General features: G+C 40.8%; 2 protein-coding genes across 8 annotated transcripts in view; both read left to right on the forward strand.

Moving 5' to 3' along the window:
- Positions 1-15,716, forward strand: part of grk4 (G protein-coupled receptor kinase 4) — a 54,968-nt gene extending 39,252 nt beyond the window's left edge. The window contains exons 10-16 of one of the 2 annotated variants that reach the window (XM_085410668.1): positions 2,454-2,491; positions 3,018-3,107; positions 3,728-3,936; positions 7,407-7,544; positions 9,755-9,892; positions 11,117-11,294; positions 12,487-15,716. In XM_085410668.1, the coding sequence (XP_085266794.1) occupies positions 2,454-2,491; positions 3,018-3,107; positions 3,728-3,936; positions 7,407-7,544; positions 9,755-9,892; positions 11,117-11,293 (790 nt within the window). In that variant the 3' untranslated portion in view covers position 11,294; positions 12,487-15,716. The remainder of the gene's footprint in view (positions 1-2,453; positions 2,492-3,017; positions 3,108-3,727; positions 3,937-7,406; positions 7,545-9,754; positions 9,893-11,116; positions 11,295-12,486) is intronic. The other variant, XM_085410667.1, reaches the window with a different exon arrangement.
- Positions 15,717-18,743: 3,027 nt separating this feature from the next.
- The window catches only part of htt (huntingtin), a 31,281-nt gene continuing 27,078 nt past the window's right edge, over positions 18,744-22,946 (forward strand). For 4 of the 6 annotated variants that reach the window (XM_085410669.1, XM_085410672.1, XM_085410670.1 and 1 more), the window contains exons 1-11: positions 18,744-19,142; positions 19,878-19,961; positions 20,370-20,490; positions 20,606-20,665; positions 20,833-20,912; positions 21,100-21,238; positions 21,347-21,488; positions 21,624-21,802; positions 21,900-22,104; positions 22,458-22,505; positions 22,770-22,847. In XM_085410669.1, coding sequence (XP_085266795.1) covers positions 19,045-19,142; positions 19,878-19,961; positions 20,370-20,490; positions 20,606-20,665; positions 20,833-20,912; positions 21,100-21,238; positions 21,347-21,488; positions 21,624-21,802; positions 21,900-22,104; positions 22,458-22,505; positions 22,770-22,847 — 1,234 coding nt within the window. In that variant the 5' untranslated portion in view covers positions 18,744-19,044. The remainder of the gene's footprint in view (positions 19,143-19,877; positions 19,962-20,369; positions 20,491-20,605; positions 20,666-20,832; positions 20,913-21,099; positions 21,239-21,346; positions 21,489-21,623; positions 21,803-21,899; positions 22,105-22,457; positions 22,506-22,769; positions 22,848-22,946) is intronic. The other 2 variants (XM_085410671.1, XM_085410675.1) reach the window with 1 other exon arrangement.

Genomic DNA, 22,946 nt, shown 5'->3' on the forward strand with positions numbered 1-22,946 from the left:
TTGATGTCATTAGACCACACCCCTTCTCATTACAGAGATGCACATCACCTAATATGCTTAATTGGTAGTAGGCTTTCGAGCCTATACAGCTTGGAGTAAGACAACATGCATGAAGAGGATGATGTGGACAAAATACTCATTTGCCTAATAATTCTGCACTCCCTGTATTGCAAATTTTTAGGATACTATTTTAAAGTGCTTGTAAAACCTTTGGAAAGTTACAAAGGCTAAAGTCCATGCCCAACATTACTTCTGGCAGTTCAGTTCTGTCAAGTTCAAGATCCTGATAAATCACCTGATCTCAGTGCTAACCCACATCACCCAGTGGCTCAGCTAAGATCCTTGTACAAATCTAACTAGTAAATCTCACATAAGGCATACTTTAAGCTGCCTTATCCTACCTTCAGTATAGATCTGCAAGCTGCTTGGAACCCAGCTCCATATTTCATGTCATGTTTCCATATTTGATTGTGGCTGACTGTCTTGTTGCTGCTCCCCCGCCTCTGCCTTTCCAAGTATGTGAATGGAAAGGTGAAGCCTTCTGCCAAATATGAATTACTGTAGATGGAATAGAAATTGTTTTTGCCTATAGTGGTCTTAGATGAAATGTGGTTATTTTCAACATCAGAAAACACTGCAGTTAAGCTGCAAAAAAGTTTGTTTGTAGTCCAAACCTTTCTGGTATCTATGTAACTTTGGTGGCATAATACCCACTAAGAGTCTACTTTAAAATGCAGTTAAACAAAGAATGAAGAGCTGCTCCAGCTAAATCCAGATGCACCCATCTGCACCTGGATAGCCTGCCATTATTTCCTTGATAGAGCTGGTTTTCATCACTTTTAACTGTGAAATGTCTGAGCTATAGCACACCAAATTTTCTGTTACCGGCTGAGCAAAGCGTCCAATGAAATTAATATGTAGGAAATATACAATATCCAAACATGATATATATTTGGAGATACATTCGAGTGTGGCTAAGGGTAAATTGGACTAATATTACCGTCTGTTTATTCTCTTCCACTCTGTGTACTTCTATAAACTGTATTTTAAAACAGCAGAATTCCTAATAAACCCATTCTCCCTGACACGCTTTTCTGTTTTTCTAATCAGACAAGGGAACAACTGTAAAATAGTGACAGAAGCTCATAAAGACTAATGTAAACCAGGCTATTTTTCAATCTGCAGCTATTAAGTGTTAAAATCCTGAACTTGTACTAATTATGCCGTGTGACAAATTTATGTCTGTGCTGCAATGTTAGCTATATTTTTCAGCTACTGTGAGGGCGTAGCCTTCTGTCCTAAGCTTGTGTACCATCTTAATTTTCTGTAGCTGCATTAAAAAAACCTCTCATATTAAATACACCAGGATGTTCCTTTTTATAAAGAAAAAAGTCACATTTAGATTAAAAATAGATGACATATATAAACATAAAAGTATAACTTGGGATTTCCAAGTCATCACAGCCATCAAAAATCTCAGTGGCTATACTGTGGTTGGAGCTATAGTTTAACCTTACGCCATTATGTAACCAGCTGTGCCTCATTTTTGTCATTCCAACAGACCAGTCAAAGCAAACTGGGCTTGTATGAGTCCAGTCTGACCTTAAAGAAACAGGAACTATAATGGTGCATAACAGGCCAGGGGTGATAAGATATGTACAGTAACAATGTACAGTAAGAGAATAATAATGTGCGTTTTGAAAACAAATTTAACCCAGCAGAGTAATATAATATGGATACATTGAGGAAAAAGACCTAAGTGGCAAACTTCAGTGCTCAAGATGGCTGAAAAAAACAACAACAAAAAACCCAGCACTATTTCCAACCATTTGTTCCAGCTCTGGTGTTATGAAGCGATTTATTCCACCGGAGGGTAACAGTGGGAAGGGTGCAGAAGGAAATCTTGAATGATGAAGTGTGACCAGATTAATGGTGTACTGATTTCAGTGAGGTGTAATTCACATGTCAAACTGAGAGTAATGTTAACATAAACACTGATGTTCTTAAAAGACCCACATGCACATGGCCGGTGTAGTTATAACAACATGCCGTGCGTCTTGATCTCAGCATGTGTTACAGTAACCTTCACAGTTGGCATTGTGGTTTTAAGTTGGCAGCAGTCCGATAGATTTGATTACAAAAGAGTAAAATAACATGTTGCTGTGCAAGTTAAATAGAATAGAATAGACTGGGCTTAATTAAAAAAGGCTTAAGTTTTAAAGCTTCAGCCAGGAGATTACAGGCCGGTGCAATAAATGAAGCAAATAAAGATATATGATACATGAAAGGCTGTAGTAGCTCAAGAAGAGAAGAGGCAACTAGTGAAAACAGAATAGTAAATTCATAAATAATACAAATATTTATCCAAGGGTTTAATGTTCTCTCCCTGTTGTTAAAATTATCACAAAATCAGAATTCATCTCTAATGTGTCATTTTTTTTTTCTCTTTACAGGGATCTGAAACCTGAAAACATCCTTCTGGATGACCGTGGTATGTCCTAGCTCTTTTTTCACTGTTGCTTTCTTGTTTAATTTACTTCATGTGTGTTCCAAAGACATTTTTTTGTTTTGTCGTTATTTTTTTTCTGTAACTTGTGGCTCATAATGTCCAAAACAAACACGCACTTTGTAACTTGTCGTGTTCATAATGTTCAAGCCCAGCAGCAGAACGTCTCCCCATCTTTTGGGGCTGAAAAGTCATCTCAAGTTTCTCACATCACGCTCTTTCCTCTGACTCACACTTAGATCATTTATTCTCCAAATTGGGCATATCTTGAAATTGAGGAATGTGCTCATTTTTAGCACCGCTCTTTTCCCCTCGTTCTCCTTCTCCCCGCTTCTGTTCCAAGTCAGTGTAACGTGGCCATTTCCACGGCACTGTGGATGTCTTGTGTGCATGTTGTCGTGTGCCTTGTAAGTTATAACTTGAAAATTATTGTTAAGAAAGCATGCATTTAAATCTGAAACATAAATTGAACACTCTCTCATTTTGCGATTTATCTGTGGGTATCGTTTAGGACATATTCGAATTTCAGACTTGGGCCTTGCTGTGCAAATCCCTGAAGGGGAGACGATACGAGGGAGAGTAGGCACCGTTGGATACATGGGTAAGAACTGGTTCCTTTTCATTGCATTGTGCCCAGTGATGTCGATCTTCTTCCTCCTTTTTGTTCTCAAGTCTTTGCTCAGGGCACTGATTTAGCAAAATCACAGCACTGTTCTGCTAACTTCTCTTCACATGTATTGGGTTTCCTTATTTGAACTTCAGCATCTATCTCAGTTCTCCTTATGCCTCCGATACACTGGAAGAGTTTGACAAGACTTGTAAAAGACCAAAGTCTGGCACATTCTCACATCTAAAAACAATGTGCAAGTATGTTGAGGTGATTGTTGTAATTGTGAAGTCATGCTACATAAATTAAATTGAACTGAATGTGCCATATGCTAGAGTCGAGACAGAACAACCTATGATAATATTATTCTGTTTTATTGTATTGGACATACTGGCAGCTCTTGAGTTTTATGGCCACCTGAGACCTAATGATGAGCATACCACGTCCTCTCATTTTGTGACACTGTCAGTAAAACGGGCCGTGTGTATGGTGGTTTTTTGGCAACGCTGAAATTTCTGGAAAAATGCGATTCGACGTTAAGCCAACATTTCAAGTTCCGATTTTACAGCTGTCTGTCAGTTTTCCTCACCCTTCATGACTCCTTCCCATTTCAGCACCCGAGGTGATCCAGAATGAGAGCTACACCTTCAGTCCGGACTGGTGGGGGCTGGGCTGTCTGATCTTTGAGATGATCCAGGGCCAGTCACCTTTCCGCAAGCGCAAGGAACGTGTCAAGCGTGAGGAGGTGGACAGACGAGTGCGGGAGGACCAGGAGGAATATTCTGATAAGTTCTCTGAGGAGGCGAAAGACATCTGCAGACAGGTGAGGCTGAAGAAATGACAGCGAGAGTTTTGAGAATAGGTGAAAGGTGGAAGGACGGGAACCAACAAATGCAAATGAAGATACAAAGTGATGTGGTGGCAGCAATGACTTAATATTCAGGTCTTTTTATATAGCGTGTCATTATTGTCATATGTAGCAACTTTTATGTTCTGAGTAGCATTATTTCTTTCTTTTATTTGGTTTAAAGAAAAACTCGTTTGCTGAATTTTACAGTAAAGTTATGTTACTACAAATTCTTAATTTCTAAATTACTATAAGATCTTTAAAGAGGTGTTTTTATTTTATATATTGAGTTAACGTGGACCAAATTCTACACATTAGTTTTTAACTATATTCATTCATTCAGTTCAGGTAGGAAGGAGAAAATTAGTGGGTGAGAGGCAAGCCAAGATTACCGTACTGCACATTTTTTCTGTCAGTGTGTGCCTAGTTCTCTGTTTGTGAAAAAGCTACACTGTTTACACTGAGGTAGACGACTACACTGCTCAACAACTTAAGGGAACATTTTATTTGAAGTAAGTTAAACTTCATCTTTCTGTCAAATTAGGAAATATTGAAAAGTTCTGAATCTGTCACCTGCTTTGGTGGCAACAGGTGCACTGGAGAGGCAGCAACCACAAAACCCCCAAAAAAGGGAAAGGGATTGCAGAGACTATTGCTAAAGCAAAACCCTGTGACTGGTTTTGCTTTTTGCCAATGTCCTTGTCACTGCTGTTAGTATGAGACCTGTAACTGTGCCTGTAGCCCATTCATGTTCCACAGTTAGTCCAGCTGTTCCAGAATGGCACCTATGTATCTGCTGTCATAAGAAGCTTTGCAGTGTCTCCCATCAGTATCCAGAGCATTGACCTGGAGAAACTGGGGTTGAGTTGGTGGAGGGTTTATCAGTTTTACCTTCATTTTAGCTGACATAGCTGCTGATCCTGGAAACAATGATGAGATTTTTCAGTTTAGTTATATATATATATATATATATATATATATATATATATATATATATATATATATATATATATATATATATATATAGTAGGGGTGTAACGATACACAAAATTCACGGTTCGGTTCGATACTTAGGTGTCACGGTTTGATATTTTTTCAATACAAAAAAATGTTCATGCCTTTTTAATTTGTCATTTATTAAAATTATAAATATATATTTTAACTCAAAAGTACAGTTTTTAAATGTAATGTTGCTGAAACAACAAAATAATTTAAAAAAAGTAAATAAACCTATCTGATCGAGAAATCCCTCATCTTTGGAAAAGAGTTTATTACAGAGAAATGGCTCTTTTCAAAATAAAAGCTATACTTTACGCTTCTTCTGGGCTATATTCTCAGCAGCATATTAAACATAGCAGGTCCCCATAAGGAGAATCATGTGCTAACGGCTGTCTAAATGACTCCGGTAAAGTTTGTAGCATGCTGCTTGTTGTTTTGTCTGCTTCCACTTGTCTTTGCATTAGGATGATGTCGGCGTAAATATCCATCACCGTTAATCTCGTTAAAATGACTTTAAGGTCATAACGCGGAAAATCTCTGTTAACGAGTTACCGCGGATCGCCCCGTGCGTGGGGCTGGACGGCGTCAACACGTTAACAAGCTAACTGCGCACTAGTTCCCACCAACTGAGCATTGCGTGGCACATCCGGCATACTGTTTTACTTGTGTCCATGACGCACTTACCATCAGGGTCATACTCACATGAAAACCAAGATAGTTCCAAACGCCAGATCGGAATGAGGGTGGGGGAGGTTCAATTTCGGGTAGCGTTGAGGCATTTGCCATGTTGCAACGAGCTTAGCTTCTGTCTTGCTAGCTTGCGCTGCGCTCAGTGTATCTGCGCTCGACAGTGCAGCCTAGGCGGAGTAGTCGAACGCAGATCCACTGAGCTCTCAACACAGACAGCATCGTCAGAAGAAATTGCCATGCCAAGGTATTCTTAGTCTATCTATCGATCCCAATTCACAGGAATCACAATTAATGCTGTAGTATTGGTCAGAATTCCGCTTGCAAACAGTTATCACTTATTTTATCTTGTGCCTCCAGGTCAAGGTCATGCATGTTATTTTACGGGCAGCCATGGATGCTTTTGGTTGGATGTTGTTTTTTTTTCTTTTGTGTCATTGTGGCGGGATTGTGACAGTCAGCTTTTGGACGGTATGTTTAAGCTGTGTGCTATATGATGTTCCTGCATTCCCTGCCTTTCTTTTCTGCTCTGTGCGCCTCAACGCGGCTCCTGTCAAAAATAGACTTTCAGAGGAGTTGCATCTGGTGGAATCACACCACTGGCTTGGGCGAGCACTTTCAGTTTTACTGGCTGGAATTCACTGTAAAGACAAAACAGTGAGCTGAAAAAAGCTGAAAAGCTTTGTTTACCTAATTCACATGATACATGTTCATTTCACCCTGTGTCTCAGTTTGTTTAAGGAGATGAGCTGCTTCTTTCAGCTCACTTAGCTTATCTCTCCCCCCCTCCTCTGTCTGACACAATCTCCATGATGGAGCCACTGAGCTGCTCTGCTTATAAGCAGCATTGGTACATTTTTTTGTGTGACGCCGTGGAACATTGTGACCCACGGTTCAGCAGATTTAAAGACTCCCCAGGGAGAGGAGGAGTTGGGGGAGCAGGGAGACGAAAGGGTTCAGCAAGAAATGGGAGAAAGAAAATAAGGAAGAGGAGAGAATGCAGCAAAGGAGAGGGGTGGGGGTGGTGGGGGACCATATCTGCTGTGCCAAAGAGATGGCTATTACCACATCCCAAAATAGACAAGTGATGTGATTTTTCAAGAGGAGAAAGCGAGAGTGAAAATCTGCTTTGAATCCTGGTGTAAATTGGACGAGAGTTGCACAAGGACAAGAGAAACGAAGGACAACCAGAGAGAGAGAGCGTAAAAGATGTGGTGAAAAGTGAGACGCCGCCGGTTTGGTGGTTGTGAAAGCGATCGGCATCAGGATGACAACGGGGCCAGTGAGAGTGTCTGCTAGTATCAAACCACTCAACAGCCCTCAATCCGCACCGTCAGCCTGCTGCACTGTAGGTGGTGTGCTGGTAATATTACCCAGAAGTCCTTACAGTGACGCTCTCTAATTCTAGCCATAATAGAGCTGCATTAACCTTTGAGCATATGGATTTGCGTAGTCTTTATTAGATTATGTGGGGTCGGAAACAAACAGTCAAGAGGATTACATGCAACTCAGCTATGTGTGTTTTGTATACACTGAACTGGAGGGATTAGTCGTAAAAGCCTGCATCACAGGAAACCACCTCCCTCTTCTTTGTGTGTGATTTATTAAATGGGTTTTTTAATTTGATGTCCTTTCTAGTGAGAAATGTATAAGGCAATAAAATTATCTACCTCGGTCAATTGAGCCAAATGCAGATCATTCTTGAAGGTTGCAGTGTTTATAAGTGTCTTCCTTCTTCCTCTTCTTTTGCTGTGTCTTAGCTCCTGGCCAAGGACCCCAAGGAGAGACTGGGCTGTCAGGGTGGCGGGGCCATAGAGGTCAAGCAGCACCCCATCTTCAGAAATATCAACTTTAAACGACTGGAGGCCAACATGTTGGACCCTCCCTTCATCCCAGATGTAAGAGGCTCACATCTCCAAACTCACAGTACACACAGGAACATTTCAGAGCTTGGAAAAACTCTGCAGGAAATGCCACTGTCACAGTAAACAAACGCACATAAGCAGCTTGTTATCATGGTGAGAAGTGGGTGTGTAATTTCACTGTCGTTATGTTAGCTGCCCTTCTTTAATGGCAATGATGTTCCCAGATAAATTTAGTTTAACCAGAAACTCTGTAGCACTGTAATTTTGTTTTTGGTTTATGTTTTCTTTAACTGGGATTTAGAGATAAAAAAAAAAAAAAAAGAAAAAAGAAAAGAAAAAAAAGTGAAAGTCATTGGATTTTCAGTGCCGTAAATGGAATGAGGGAGGGAGAGTACTGACCTAAGGGGTTAAATCAATAGTTGAAAATAGATAGTGTTATCTGTGGTTCTATTTTGGGTTATACACAAGAGTAGACCACGTTGAGGAAAAACAGAGCACTGTGGAAATCCTAAGCATGTGAAGAGTTCATGTTAATCAAGAATCCATCTGATTTCACTTACAGTGGGGCAAAAAAGTATTTAGTCAGCCACTGATTGTGCAAGTTCCCCCACTTAAAATGATGACAGAGGTCAGTAATTTGCACCAGAGGTACACTTCAACTGTGAGAGACAGAATGTGAAAAAAAAATCCATGAATCCACATGGTAGGATTTGTAAAGAATTTATTCGTAAATTAGGGTGGAAAATAAGTATTTGGTCACCTCGAACACGGAAAATCTCTGGCTCTCACAGACCTGTAACGTCTTCTGTAAGAAGCTTTTCTGTCCCCCACTCGTTACCTGTATGAATGGCACCTGTTTGAACTCATCATCTGTATAAAAGACACCTGTCCACAGCCTCAAACAGTCAGACTCCAAACTCCGCCATGGCCAAGACCAAAGAGCTTTCGAAGGACACCAGGAAAAGTATTGTAGACCTGCACCAGACTGGGAAGAGTGAATCTACAATAGGCAAGCAGCTTGGTGTGAAAAAATCAACTGTGGGAGCAATCATCAGAAAATGGAAGACATACAAGACCACTGATAATCTCCCTCGATCTGGGGCTCCACGCAAGATCTCATCCCGTGGGGTCAAAATGATCATGAGAACGGTGAGCAAAGATCCCAGAACCACACGGGGGGACCTGGTGAATGACCTGCAGAGAGCTGGGACCAAAGTAACAAAGGTCACCATCAGTAACACACTACAACGGCAGGGAATCAAATCCCGCAGTGCCAGACGTGTTCCGCTGCTGAAGCCAGTGCATGTCCAGGCCCATCTGAAGTTTGCCACAGAGCACATGGATGATACAGCAGAGGATTGGGAGAATGTCATGTGGTCAGATGAAACCAAAGTAGAACTTTTTGGTATAAACTCAACTCATCGTGTTTGGAGGAAGAAGAATACTGAGTTGCATCCCAAGAACACCATACCTACTGTGAAGCATGGGGGTGGAAACATCATGCTATGGGGCTGTTTTTCTGCCAAGGGGACAGGACGACTGATCCGTGTTAAGGACAGAATGAATGGGGCCATGTATCGTGAGATTTTGAGCCAAAACCTCCTTCCATCAGTGAGAACTTTGAAGATGAAACGAGGCTGGGTCTTCCAACATGACAATGATCCAAAACACACCGCCCGGGCAACAAAGGAGTGGCTCCGTAAGAAGCATTTGAAAGTCCTGGAGTGGCCTAGCCAGTCTCCAGACCTCAACCCCATAGAAAATCTGTGGCGGGAGTTGAAAGTCCGTGTTGCTCGGCGACAGCCCCAAAACATCACTGCTCTCGAGAAGATCTGCATGGAGGAATGGGCCAAAATACCAGCTACTGTGTGTGCAAACCTGGTAAAGACCTATAGTAAACGTTTGACCTCTGTTATTGCCAACAAAGGTTATGTTACAAAGTATTGAGTTGTATTTTTGTTATTGACCAAATACTTATTTTCCACCCTGATTTACGAATAAATTCTTTACAAATCCTACCATGTGGATTCATGGGTTTATTTTTCACATTCTGTCTCTCACAGTTGAAGTGTACCTCTGGTGCAAATTACTGACCTCTGTCATCATTTTAGGTGGGGGAACTTGCACAATCGGTGGCTGACTAAATACTTTTTTGCCCCACTGTATGTCTGGTTTAGCGTTTCCCTTATCATTCAGACATTACTGAGTCATTCCAATGCTCTCCTTCTTTTTTTCTCTGTTAGCCTCGAGCTGTGTACTGTAAAGATGTCCTGGACATTGAGCAGTTCTCCACTGTCAAAGGCGTGAACCTTGACCCCACAGATGACGACTTTTATTCCAAGTTTGTCACAGGCAGTGTCTCCATCCCTTGGCAGAACGAGGTACTGCGAGCTCAGGCCGTTGAGATGATGTCATTGTTTACACCCACAGCACATAGAAACACCTGCATAAATGATGTGCACTCTGCTTTAAGATGAATTTGGAAGACAGAGTAATAATAAGTGTACATTGCATGTGAAGTTGGCGCATGTGTGTAAGTGCAGGTGTTCAGTTATGTCCTAAATGTCCAACGTGAATGGAGAGGGAATGACAGTCACTCCTACGAAGGAGTATTAAGGCCACGATAAGAAAAAAATATTAACGACCAATTTGAGGATAAAGCTGAAATTTCAAGATTAAAGTTGTAATTTTATTTTGAGAAAAAAGTTGAAATGTGGAGATTACAGTCTTTGCTTCAAGGCAAACTGCCGCAGTTTCTGTACCCTCTGAGTTAGTGAAATCATACTCAAGAATTGGTTTTTGTAAATGGCAAATTTGTATAGCGCTTTACACATCCAGTCATCCACCCATTCACACACTGGTGGAGGCAAGCTACAGTTGTAGCCACAGCTGCCCTGGGGCAGGCTGACAAAAGCGAGGCTGCCATATCGCGCCATCGGCCCCTCTGGCCAACACCAGTAGGCGGTAGGTGAAGTGTCTTGCCCAAGGACACAACGACCGAGACTGTCCGAGCCGGGGCTCGAACCGGCAACCTTCCGATTACAAGACGAACTCCCAACTCTTGAGCCACCTTCGCCCTTTCTTGTAACCAAGAAAGAAATGATTTCTCTTTTAGCACATAAAGTGTGGAGATAAATATGAGGACGATGAAAAGATGGTGCAAAAAGCTGCATCTGGTCCGACGGACAAACACAACCTGAAAGAGCGGACAAAAGGAAAGGGCTGGCAATGGACAGATGCAAGGTTATCGATGGTTACACCTTCGTGCAATAAAGTGGATGTATTTTATATCACGAGACGACCAATCAATTTGTTTAACTGGGTGCTCTAAACATTGCGTTTTGTAGAGGGTATAGCAAACATGGCAGTTTGTCTTGCAGCAACAACGATAATCTCCACATTTCCCCTTTTTTCAAAATACATTTTTGGCTTTAACCTTGAAATTTAGACTTTATTTTCAAAATGTTCAACATATTAATTTTTATGTGTGTGTTTATTAGCAGGGAGCATCTCAAAAGACAAAAGATTCCTTGCAGCAGATTTGACTACTAACTAATTTCCACCTGTTTGAGGTTTAATTACTCACACTCTCTTTGTGTGTGTAGATGATCGAGATGGAGTGCTTCAAAGAAATCAACGTTTACGAGACAGACGGGACACTGTGCCCAGACCTGGACATGAACCGGCCTAACCCTCCACCAAAGAGAGGCTTCTTCTACCGCCTGTTCAGAAGAGAGGCAAGTGCTAGTGCTCCGGCAACTGTGCGAGGGGGTGGGGGCTAAGGTACTTCCTTTCTTCCTACTTTCCTTGCTTCTTTTTTTTCCCAAGGCCTTATCCAAACTCAGCATGTTGAAATATTATCTCTAAGCTGTGAAACTTTGTTTGAATAAGGCCCGTCTTCTCTTTGTAACCCTTCCTCACTAAAGCTTTGCATATTCTTAAGGGGTGATTTGTGCTTAGGGGATGTGCTAATAGTGATGTAAATTCAGTGATGATAAATGATTCTAACAGCATGTTTGTTTGCAGGATTGTTCAGCTTACAGGGTATTTTCACTATGTCCCTCCTGTTTGTTATTACTGGACCTTATATTGTGCTTTAAACTTCCCTTGAATTCTTGTAATTTCACACAGATTCCTACCTTTTTTGTCACAACTTCTGTTTGATCCCAGAGATTTGAATAAGAAGATACGTGATCCCTTACTGCCCTTTAGGGTCCCATGGTTTAGGTGGGGCAATATTGTGTGTATATAGTGTATCAAGTCATGAAAAAGTATTTGCGCCCTTCCTGATGTCTTCTGGGTTTTTTTTTTTTTTTTGTATACTCATCACACTTGGGTGTTTCAGGTTATCAAACAAATTTTAACAAGAGTAAATACAAAAATTCTGGTTTTAAATCGTGGGAAAAAAAGTCATCCAAATATGCCTGGCCCTATGTGGAAAAGTAGCTGCACTGAACATGAGAGATAATAAGGAGAATGAGAGTTACAGATTTTTTTTCCCCTTCCTGACCTGTTTTAGACTTTCAGGTTACTTCCAGGCCAACTTATCTTATTAGTGGAAGCTGTCAGGATCATAGAAGACTGAGATGAAGACTGCAGACACTGTTCTCTGGTCCCTCTTGGATTCAGAAAATGAACATCAGTCAAAGATCAGCCATCTCTTTGCAGTAAAAGATGCCTGCTCACATCTTTAGAGAGAGCTTGTGCTTTAACAGCACACATTTACATAGCAGTCCCACTTTCTATTCTGGTTATTATGGATACGTTGAATTGCATGTCTTGCAGTATGTCATCTTCTAACTCGCTTGCAGTTGAGTATTTTACTAATTCCAGCTTTGGCCCTACCGAAAAACCACATCTAATGTGGTTAAGTGAGGGTTACAGGCAAGGGTGACATCATCTTGCACATGTGAGCTGGTGCAGCGATGCAGGTTTCCAATGTTAGTGATATATCCTCACTTTTACTCCTTCCCAGATCTGTTTTGAGGGCAGTTACAGCGATGACGAGACTGAAGGGCCCTCGCGACTTTAAACCACTCCCTTCACCTGCACCCTTCCGCCGCAGAACTTCTCCACAAACTCCAACCGAGCGCAAATCTTAGGAACTCAGTGAATGTTGACCTGTATTTATGAGCTGTATTAAAAGTGTATTATAATTAAAGAAAAAAGTATGAGTTTAAAGATTTTGTACATTTGTACTTGAATTTATGTCTAGATGTATATTTTCACTAAAGGTTGTATTGTACAAAAAGCCATAAAAGTACCACTTGAATGCATACATTTACATTTTTATTTCCTTTTTTATTTTCTTTTGGAATGAGTATGGATAAAGTGTGTTGGGGAGCTTTTTTTTGTTTTGTTTTTAAGAAGCACAGTACCAGTAGTCTTTTTATTTTCTCAATGTAGCATAAGGCCTTTTTGTTTTCTTGTGAGCTGTAATTTTGTCTTTGATTTGGCCAGCGTGACATGTTTTTAGTACATCAGCTCTGCCTGGTTTCAAACTAACCCTAGCCTCCAAATGCCTCAAGGCTCAGGTAGTTCTAAATGAAGTGTGTAGATTCTAATGAAACGGGGTTAAAAATGAATCTAGACTACCGTTGCTGTGTTAATGCCACACTGCTTAACTTTTCCTGTCTGTTTCAAGGACTTACTGCCCCTGTGTATTTAAATTGGTTGAGGTAATCTGATCCCTCTCTTCAGCCCAGTTATGCAGGTGGCCGTGTAGTGAACTGTCTTCTAGGTGCCTGTACCGACCCAGTTCTAGCAGAGGTGGCGAGTTTACTCCTAATTGTGGTTTATTTAGCACGTGTAAGAGTTAAATAGTAAATATGATATGGTGGAGGCCATTTGCAGTAACATGAAGCCTGATCCCCATCATTACTGGACCTCTCTAGAAATCTTTTTTTCATGAGCTGCAAAAGCTCAGAACATTAATTTTTAGATGCACAGCTATTGAGTAAAAGTCTGTTACATTATTCACTTAGGTTGAATATTTTTGGGGTGATTTATCTCTATTCCTCGTCTTTTTTTCTTTGCTGTGTTCTCTGGCTTTTATTTCCTTTTCTGACTGTGTCCAGTTGTTTTGAATTGTTTAGCATGCATATGGTTTTAAGCAGACCAGAAAGCCTCTGGGTGTTTGGACACATTTGACTGAGTTGGAACAGGAAGACAGATGATAAAGGAGGCGATGTTGGAAATGTAACATAGACCTGGCCTGCAGCTGACAACTGCTTCTTTAAAAAAGAAACGACAACAAAAACTCTTGCGCCTGATCAGCTGGTTCAGATGTCAGCCGTCTTTGGCCTTTGTGCTTGGCTGATCGCTAGTTGGCCTCCATTTATCCTCCCTAGCTATAACTGTTTGAGATACATGTAGAATTTGTTACTGATGATGGGCACCTTTGACTACTATATTCAGAGCTTGGATGTTGCTCTCTCAGGAATGACCTGAGAAAGTTGCTCATGTGCGCAGATGCCGAGAAATTAACAATCAGTTGAGTTCTGAATTGCAGAAACAAGATTGTTTTACATTTTCCTACAGCCCTGTTTCCTTCCAAGTTAATCAGCCAAGAGCAAATACATTTTCTTTACTTTCCCCATTTATATATATAAAAAAACAAACAAACATGTTCACCATTTGCTTTTTTCTGAGGCATTTCAGACCCATTTTATGAATTTAGCTTTGGAGGCAGTTGCTGTTTACTTCCACCTTCTGTTTTTAATGCTGTGAATACCCCACCTGCACATGTTAGTTTTATGTGTATAACCTAAATGATTAATCAATTTTTTTTTCTACAGAAAAGCAAAGTCTGCATTTTGTCAATACAGCGCTTCAGAATCATGTAGGAGCTTGATTCAATTCCTAACACTTTTGAAACTGTATACATTTAAAGTGGCACACATATAGGTCCCCTATGTAATTACCTAATTTGGAGAAGTGGCTTATTCTAAGAGTTTGTCCCCTGTTGCACATTCCATTATCAGGAATCAGATGGGTGCATCTAGCTGTCGCCGGCTTCTTGTCATTGAGTTTCTTAGTGTCTTTATTTCGTTTGTTGTTGCTCTCAGGCACATTTGAAGCTGATTTTGCTTGCCTCTGTAGATTTTAGCCTTTTAGCTCTTTAGCCTCAAAAACCTTGTAAATTATGTATTTCTAACATGTAACTGATTCACTCATTCTCACAAGGAAACTAAACTGTGTTCACCACCCATGACTCTATCATTGTTTTGACCATCTTTACTCTTACACCTTCCATATAGCAGTGAAGAAATTCTGTTTTTCGTTCCATTGCACTAATGGTGTGTTTTGACAATGACTATGGGAAAAGTGTCTTTAAACTTTTGTTGGTTTGTTTTTATTTTGTTTTTTTGCCAGTGATACCAAAAGCGACATAAACTAAATTAGAATTTCTTTGTTATCTGAAGAATTTAGTAGAGAAAGACTGACAGCCTTTATTAAATGTGCCAATAACCAAGTTAATTTTTGACATCCTGCCTTTTTTCAGCCTCTTTATCCTTCCGTCCATTCTTAGAGAAATCCCTTTGCGTAAAGGAACTTTAAACAGCTCAACAGTTTTGAATGTCCGCACTAAGTGCATTGTAATGCCTGTTTAGAAAAATGCATATGTTTTATTACTCAAGCATGTATCAGTTTGTAATACTTCAGGTTCCTTGTATATGTAAATTATGACCTTCTAGTGCCAACATATCTCACTGGTATCTGAGGACATCTTTATGAATCGCAAGGCGACCAGCTGAGTCTTTGAATTCATAAAGCGCATTCCTTCTCTTCTGCCTTTCCTCCAAGACTCTGATGGTGAGTCAAGCCACTTCCCGAACACTGGGATGGCGCTCACCAGCGACGTTTCGAAGCGCAAGTTATTTAGTTTACTCAAGTCTAGCTTTGGGATGACCACCGACACAGGCTGGGAGGTTTTGCGGGGTTTCACGTTCTTTTGTCCAGATTTGTCAGTTAAGTAATATTTTCGAGAAAGGGAGAAATGATGGATGGATTATGGGTTTTCAAACTCGGCCTGGGACTTCTTGATTTTTCTTCTTTATTTTGTATCTGTACAGTCATGTCGTTCAACCACTGCAGTCATTGTTAATTCTTGTACAAGTTGTATCACTGGTTGTTGTACCATATCTGACATTTGTAATTATGAAATAATACACTGCCATTTGTATAAAAATACTTGTGTCTTGACTTATTTGATCTGTGTTTTTTGTTTTATTACTGTGAATAAAAGGCCATCGATTGGAAGAGTATAAAATGTAATGATCTAGTGCTGGGGGAAAAAAAAGTATCCCCCCCTTCCTCTTTTCTTATTTTTTGCATATTTGTCACCCTTAGATGTTTCAGCATTCATCAAATTTTAATGTAAGACAAAGATAACCCAGGTAATTACAAAATCAATTTTTAAATTATTTCATTTTAAAGGCATGATGAAGCTAGGGATGGGAATTCATAAGAATTTAGCAATTCCATTATCGATATCACTTATGGATTAAAAATCCTTATCGATTCTCATTGGCTCTGCTTTGAAAGTCATCACCATCACTAAGCAGCATATCTGGGGCTGTGGTCAATATTCAGTCAGCTTTAACATCACTCTGGGTTGTTGGCTATCTAAGCGTTAGCATGCTGTCTGCTGAGATGCTTGCAAAGAGCCGAAATTGTGTTAGCAGCAAAACGGAGTTGTTTCTGTCCTGGATGCAGTTTGCATTTTGCCATCACGCTCCATATGTGGAAAGGTAATGCTACCCTTGGTAAATCACAGCCTTCTTAATCAGGAAATCATGTAAATAGAAACCAATCTGAAGTAGACAGAAATATTGCAAAAAGCAACACATTGTGCTTCAATCTAAAGGAACTCAAGAACAATTAAGGAGCAAAGTCACTGACATCTGTCAGTCTGGAAAGGGTTACATAACCATTTCTAACCAAGGTGAGAGACATTATCCACAAATGTTGAAAACTTAGAAGAGTGGTAAACATTCCCAGTAGTGATGCGACTACCATAATTACTCCAAGAACTCATTGACAATTTATCCAGAAGGTCACCAAAAAACCCAGAACAACATCTAAAGAAAGAAGAGCGTGTGCAAAAAAGGGTGTAGCTATTGCGGTATACAGTGTGTTAAGTGGATGCGTTGTACAGGGAGATGGCCACAGGCAGAAATGATTTCCTGTGTCGTTCAGTGGTGCTTTTTGGTAATCTCAGTCTCTCACTGAACGTGCTCCTGTGACTGACCAGCATGTCATGGAGTGGGTGGGAGGTATTATCCAACATTGTCTTTATTTTGGACAACATCCGCCTCTCCGACACCACCGTAAGGGAGTCCAGCTCCATCCCCATAACATTACTGGCCTTACGGATCAGTTTATTGAGTCTGTTGGCATCTGCGACCCTCAGCCTGCTCCTCCAGCATGCAACGGCGTAGAGAATTGCACTGGCCACAACAGACTCATAGAAAATCCTTAGCATTGTCCGGCAGATGTTGAAGGACCTCAGCCGCCTCAAAAAATACAGATGACTCTGGCCCTTCCTGTAAAGTGCTGTGGTGTTTTTAGCCCAGTCCAGTTTATTGTCAATGTGTACTCCGAGGTATTTATAGTCATCCACAATGTCAACACTGACCCCCTGGATTGAAACAGGGGTCAAGAGTTTCCTGGTCTTCCTGAAGTCCATGATCACTTCCTTGGTCTTTGCCATGTTGAGCAGAAGATGATTCTGCTCACACCACGTGACAAAGGAGTTAACCACAGCCCAGTACTCTATCTCATCATCCCTGCTGATGCACCCAACCACTGCAGAGTCATCAGAAAACCTCTGAATATGGCAGGTCTCTGTGCAGTGGCTGAAGTCTGTGGTGTAGAGGGTGAAGAGGAAGTGGGAGAGGACGGTCCCTTGTGGTGCCCCTGTGTTGCTGATTACCTTGTCAGACACACACAGTAATCTAAACGAGATGGAACAAAAGCATTGACAAGTATGGCGGTACTGTTTGGAGTGATTGAAGGACGAAGGCGGTTAATATGATGAAGATGAAAATAAGAAGACTGAGTGATATTATTCATATGTGCCGTGCTGTCGAGGATGACACCAAGACTCTTAACCGGAGGGGAAGGTGTGCCAACACAGTTATCACTGGATAATGAAAGACTTCTGGTTGGAACTTTAGTCAGTTTTGATTTGGTGCCTATTAGAATAAATTCTAAAGTAGTGATAGTATGATGGTCTGGGCCTACTTTGCTGCTTCAGGACCTGGGCAACTTATCGTAATTTATGGAATCATGAACTCTGCTCTCTACAAGACAATCCTGAATTAGAGAATCTGGCCACTAACTCAAACCCTGAAAGTCAAGCACACTTAGGTCAACAGGACTGTGATTCTACACACACCAACAAGTCCACATCTAAAAAAAAAAAAAAAAAGAGTTTTGGACAGTCTCGTCAAAGTCTGGACTCAAATCCAATTGAAATGCTTTGGCATAACCTTAAGCAGGTCGCTCACGCTAAAAAACAAAAAACCCTTCAATGTGGCTGAATTAAAACAATTCTGCAAAGAAGAGTGGGCCATAATTCCTCCATAGCACTGTGAAAGACGCATTAGCAATTATCCCAATAAATGCTTGACTGTAGTTGATGCGGCCAAAGGAGACACAACCAGTTATTAGGTTTAGGGAGCAGGTAGATTTGGGTGGCTTTTCCTCCCTTAATAAATGAAATAATCATTTAAACAGCATTTTGTATTCATTTGGGTTATATTTGTCTAATATTGAAATTAGTTTGATCTGAAAAAAATAATAATAATAAAAAAGAAACGAAATCCGGAGTAAAATACTTAAAGTTTATGCCATTAGACCTACCTTTGTTCCATTCATTACCTGCTTCTTCCAATTTGTCAGAGATCATAGCACTAACAAATGAATAAATGATCGAATAACTGTGTCAGGAGGGGCTGGTTTCAGTGCATTTGTTTTTCCTTCCTACGCTCTCTTATCAGTTGACACCCACTGTTATCAGCGCACACACTAAAGTCAATACTTGTAAATTACACTTGAACAAATCTGTCCTGCACTCCAGATTTCAGCGGTCTCGTGACTGCAACAATAACAACAAAAGAAAAAAAATCACAGTGTCGTATTGGTTCTTTCTAAAGCCACTCAACAAAAATCCGGACTCTGATTGGCTGCTGACGTTGCACCCTTCCCCTCTCGGTAAACCTGTCACACAAGCTACTTCCTGGTGTGATTGGTGGGAAAACGCAATGCTGCATCAAAGATGGCTTATTATCAACCTGCATTTGATTTATTTAGGAATAGTAGTGTGAAAGAATAAGTGGCGCTCTCCGAGAAGACAAGGCGGAGAGCTGGTGGTAGCTGTCGCGAGCAGTGTTAGCACTCTCGCCGCACTACGCACCTCTTGCTCTCTACGTGCGCAAACGTTAACTTGCCTCTACTCTGCTAGCTAGTTAGCTCACATAGTAAATATTAGCTCGTCAAGCAAGCTTGCTTATTGTAGATTACTAAAATGGCCACCATGGAGAAATTGATGAAGGCCTTTGAGTCTCTGAAGTCATTCCAGCAGCAGCAGGGACCACCGACCGCCGAGGAGCTCGCTCAGAGGCAGTAAGTTGATTTTTGTCCAGCGGTGACAGAATAGGAGGCGAGGAGCCGTTAGGCTAGACCCTTAGCTTATCGTGCTAGCAGCGTTGGTCCATTTCGGGTAGATAACCAACGTTTAATAGATGGCTTTAAGTCAGCTGCACTAAAACGTAAACTGGGAATGAGGCTAAGGTGTTATTCATACTTCTCAGCCCATTTAGGTCCACTTGTTGCCATGCTTTAGATCGCTGCTTAGCGATGCTCGCTATCCTAACGCGATCTGATTGTTTGCTAGCCTGATTTTAGGATCAGAACAGCTGAATGATGGCTAACACAGAAGGCTGATGCCAAGAACACGTGAAAGGGTCAGGAGGATCAATTTCAAGGACGTAATTTTGTGTATTCAGTAGCAGAGGACATTGAGTTTCATAATAATATTTAAACTGCTTATGCAAACGGTTATGAATGGAATGATGAACATAGCGGGGCTTCCTGCACTTGCTTCATCTCCAAGAAGTTTTACAGATCTAGTCCGTTGTTGGTTGAAACACAGGGATAGGAATTCATTTATATAGCTTGTAAAGAAGTGAATTGATGGGATCAGTGCGTAAGGAATACAGTTGTAGGGGATGGCTCTGACTTATAGTTATTATTTTAATCACTGCATTCCTTGGCTATAAGCAAGATACCTAAATTCAGTCTTTCTTTGTGCACACACACACTCACGTCATCTTTTGCATTTTGTCTTATCTTCCACAGAAAAAAGGAGCAAGCTGCCACAAAGAAGGACAGGGTGACCCACTGTCTGACAATATGTGAAAACATTGTGGCTCAGTCACTGAGGTATTCCTTGTTATTTGATCTAAATATGTGTTGGTGTGAGTCATATCTTTTTATATTCTTTTAGGGTTTCCTATCACCTTCACTAACTGTATAAACGGTAAGATAGCTTTTCTGTAAAGCATGTCTGAGGTGCAGGGTGATGTCATTTGCAACCAGAGCTTCTTCAGTAGTGATTTTACATCTGATTTCACTGATTTCTGGGATATTTGGTTTCACTTTTGTATTTTGGGAACGAAGTGGGGACATGTTCGTCTTTACATATATATATTTTTCTTTTCTGTAATGTCCTTTTTGAAAAAAAACTTATTGCACCTAAGTTTTATGAGTTTATGCTAGGGGGTTAACAGTTTGAGAAAGGGAAAAAATTTATATATTTTTGGCTTTTCCTCTCTCTGGTCCTGGGAATAGAACATCTCCAGAGTTTCAGAAACTGCTTGGCATTGCCATGGAGATGTTCCTGCTCTGCAGTGATGACAGTGAATCAGATGTTCGGATGGTAGCCGATGAGTGCCTGAACAAAATAATCAAAGTGAGCAAAATCTGCAAGATGGGACAAATGAATAAGAATATTAATGACAAAAATTGTCAAAATAAGTTTGGTGTTGTTGGTGGTAGTGTTAATCATTCATTTTGATAATTTTCAGGCACTGATGGACTCCAACTTGCCTAGACTGCAGCTGGAATTGTACAAAGAAATTAAAAAGGTAAGGCATGGGGTTGTAAAGTGAGCATTTTGTAATACACCTTATATGTCTTTACTCTCAGACTATAGGCCAGTGTTAGATGTGAAAAGAAATTGTTTGACGTTTCTTTAGAGAAAGTACGGTCAGATATTAGACATGGTAATATCAGTGCTTGTGTGGCTCAATAGAATGGTGCCTCTCGGAGTCTGAGGGCAGCTTTATGGAGGTTTGCTGAGCTTGCCCACCTCATCAGACCGCAGAAATGCAGGTATGCAAACTTATAATATTTTTACATTTTTTTTTAAACCATTATCCACAACATGTCTTATTTTATAGTCTGCTGCTTTTGTGGGGACAACATCAAAGTATCATCTGTGCTTTTTTTTACTTGCATATGCATATTTTTGTTTTGCTTCTACTTCATGTATACTTCTTCTCTCTCCCTTATGGCACAGACCTTACCTGGTCAACCTGTTGCCGTGCCTCACCAGAATCACAAAGCGGCAGGAAGAGACTGTGCAGGAGACACTTGCTACAGCAATGCCCAAGATCATGTCTGCCCTGGGACACTTTGCCAATGATGGTGAAATCAAGGTATTCACCTGCTGATTGTGTGCTAAAGTAGAAAAAAAAATCATAGGCCAGTGGAAACTCTTTTTTTTTAATTTTTTTTTTAACATCATCCAACTATTTCTGTTTTAGGTGCTGCTGAAGGCATTTGTGGCTAATCTGAAGTCCAGCTCCCCGACCATTAGACGGACAGCAGCCAGTTCAGCTGTTAGTATTTGCCAGCACTCCAGACGCACCAGCTACTTCTACACCTGGCTCCTTAATGTGCTTCTGGGTAGGTTGCACACTGGCTCACTGTCAAGCACAGACCTTGGGCATGTCTTTTCTACCCTTTTACATTTTACTAAGCTCATTTGTGTTAAAATATGTGAGCTAATTTAGAATTTTTGCCCTTTTCGCCTTTTTCCAGGTCTGTTGGTTCCGGTGGATGATGAACACCCCAGCCATCTAATACTGGGGGTGCTGCTAACCCTTCGTTACCTGATGCCTCTGCTGCAGCAGCATGTCAACTCCACTAGTCTTAAAGGAAGCTTTGGTGTCATGAGAAAGGAAGCTGATGTACAGCCAACACCCGAACAACTGCTGCAGGTGAGATGGAATTTGTTTGTGTTTAAATATGAAAAAAGAGTTTGTATACACTTGTATAATTGGATGTGCAATAATTCTGTATGCATGTCTTTTAAAGGTGTATGAGCTAACCCTACACTACACACAGCACTGGGATCACAATGTGGTCACAGCTGCTCTGGAGCTGCTGCAGCAGGTCTTCAGGACTCCCCCACCAGAGCTTCTGCATATGCTCATTACTGCTGGTAGCATCCCACATGCCACCGTTTTTCGTCAGGACACTGAGAACCGCTCACGTTCTGGCAGCATCCTTGAATTCATTGGTAATCACATGAATTGACTAATACTATCTAAACAGTGCTTTTTATCATCCCTTTAGATATGTGTCTAGAAATATTTACACAGTTAACCAGCTCTAGAGACACGATTTTTATCTGTTTCAACTAGTTTATAATTCATTCACTTATGCTGACTTTGCCAGGGAACCGCATGGACAAACTGTGTTGGGGTTCCACCCTAGCCTCTTCTTTTATTCGTGGCCTTTTTCTTTGCATTTTAACTAATTTTCTGACATCCTTAAATAATAGTTTCTGTTTCTTATAAGCTTCTCTGAGCCTGTACTACTTTCCTACTCCTCAACTTCTATTTCTGCTTCCTGTTTTCATGCCTTTTGCAGCGGGGGGAGGGTCTTCCTGCAGTCCACTCCTTCTCAGGAAACAGAGAGGTGACTAGTCTGTTTATCTCCTCTGTTCACCTCTTTCCTCTCTCAGATGTGCCAATCAGGGCTTGAACAAGTTTACCTTCAACTGTGAGGCACTAAAGGCCGTGGACTTGCCTAAAATTACATATTATTATCCCTGTATATCTAAATTTTATTCTTGTACTCAATTTAAAGTAAATCACCACACTTAGGTTTGAGTGCCTTTCCTTTTTTTAAACTGCTGTTAATCTTACAGATTCATATTGACAATAAACCTGTTATTTCCAGGTAAAATGCTCTCTGGAGAGGAGGATGGGTTGGAGGATGACCCTGAGAGGACTGAGGTCACAACTGGTGCTTTCACAGGTGAGATGCAAATTATCAAGTTTATGTCAACTTTGACTGTGTTCCTAATTTCACAGTGTAAGTATGTGGAGCAAAAATAAAGCTTCTGTGTGTTTCTTA

This window comes from Rhamphochromis longiceps, linkage group LG6, assembly GCF_057381845.1.
Source record: "Rhamphochromis longiceps isolate RC_006_pf linkage group LG6, R_longiceps_female_GT1.1, whole genome shotgun sequence".
In the NCBI taxonomy this organism is placed as follows: Eukaryota; Metazoa; Chordata; class Actinopteri; order Cichliformes; family Cichlidae; genus Rhamphochromis; species Rhamphochromis longiceps.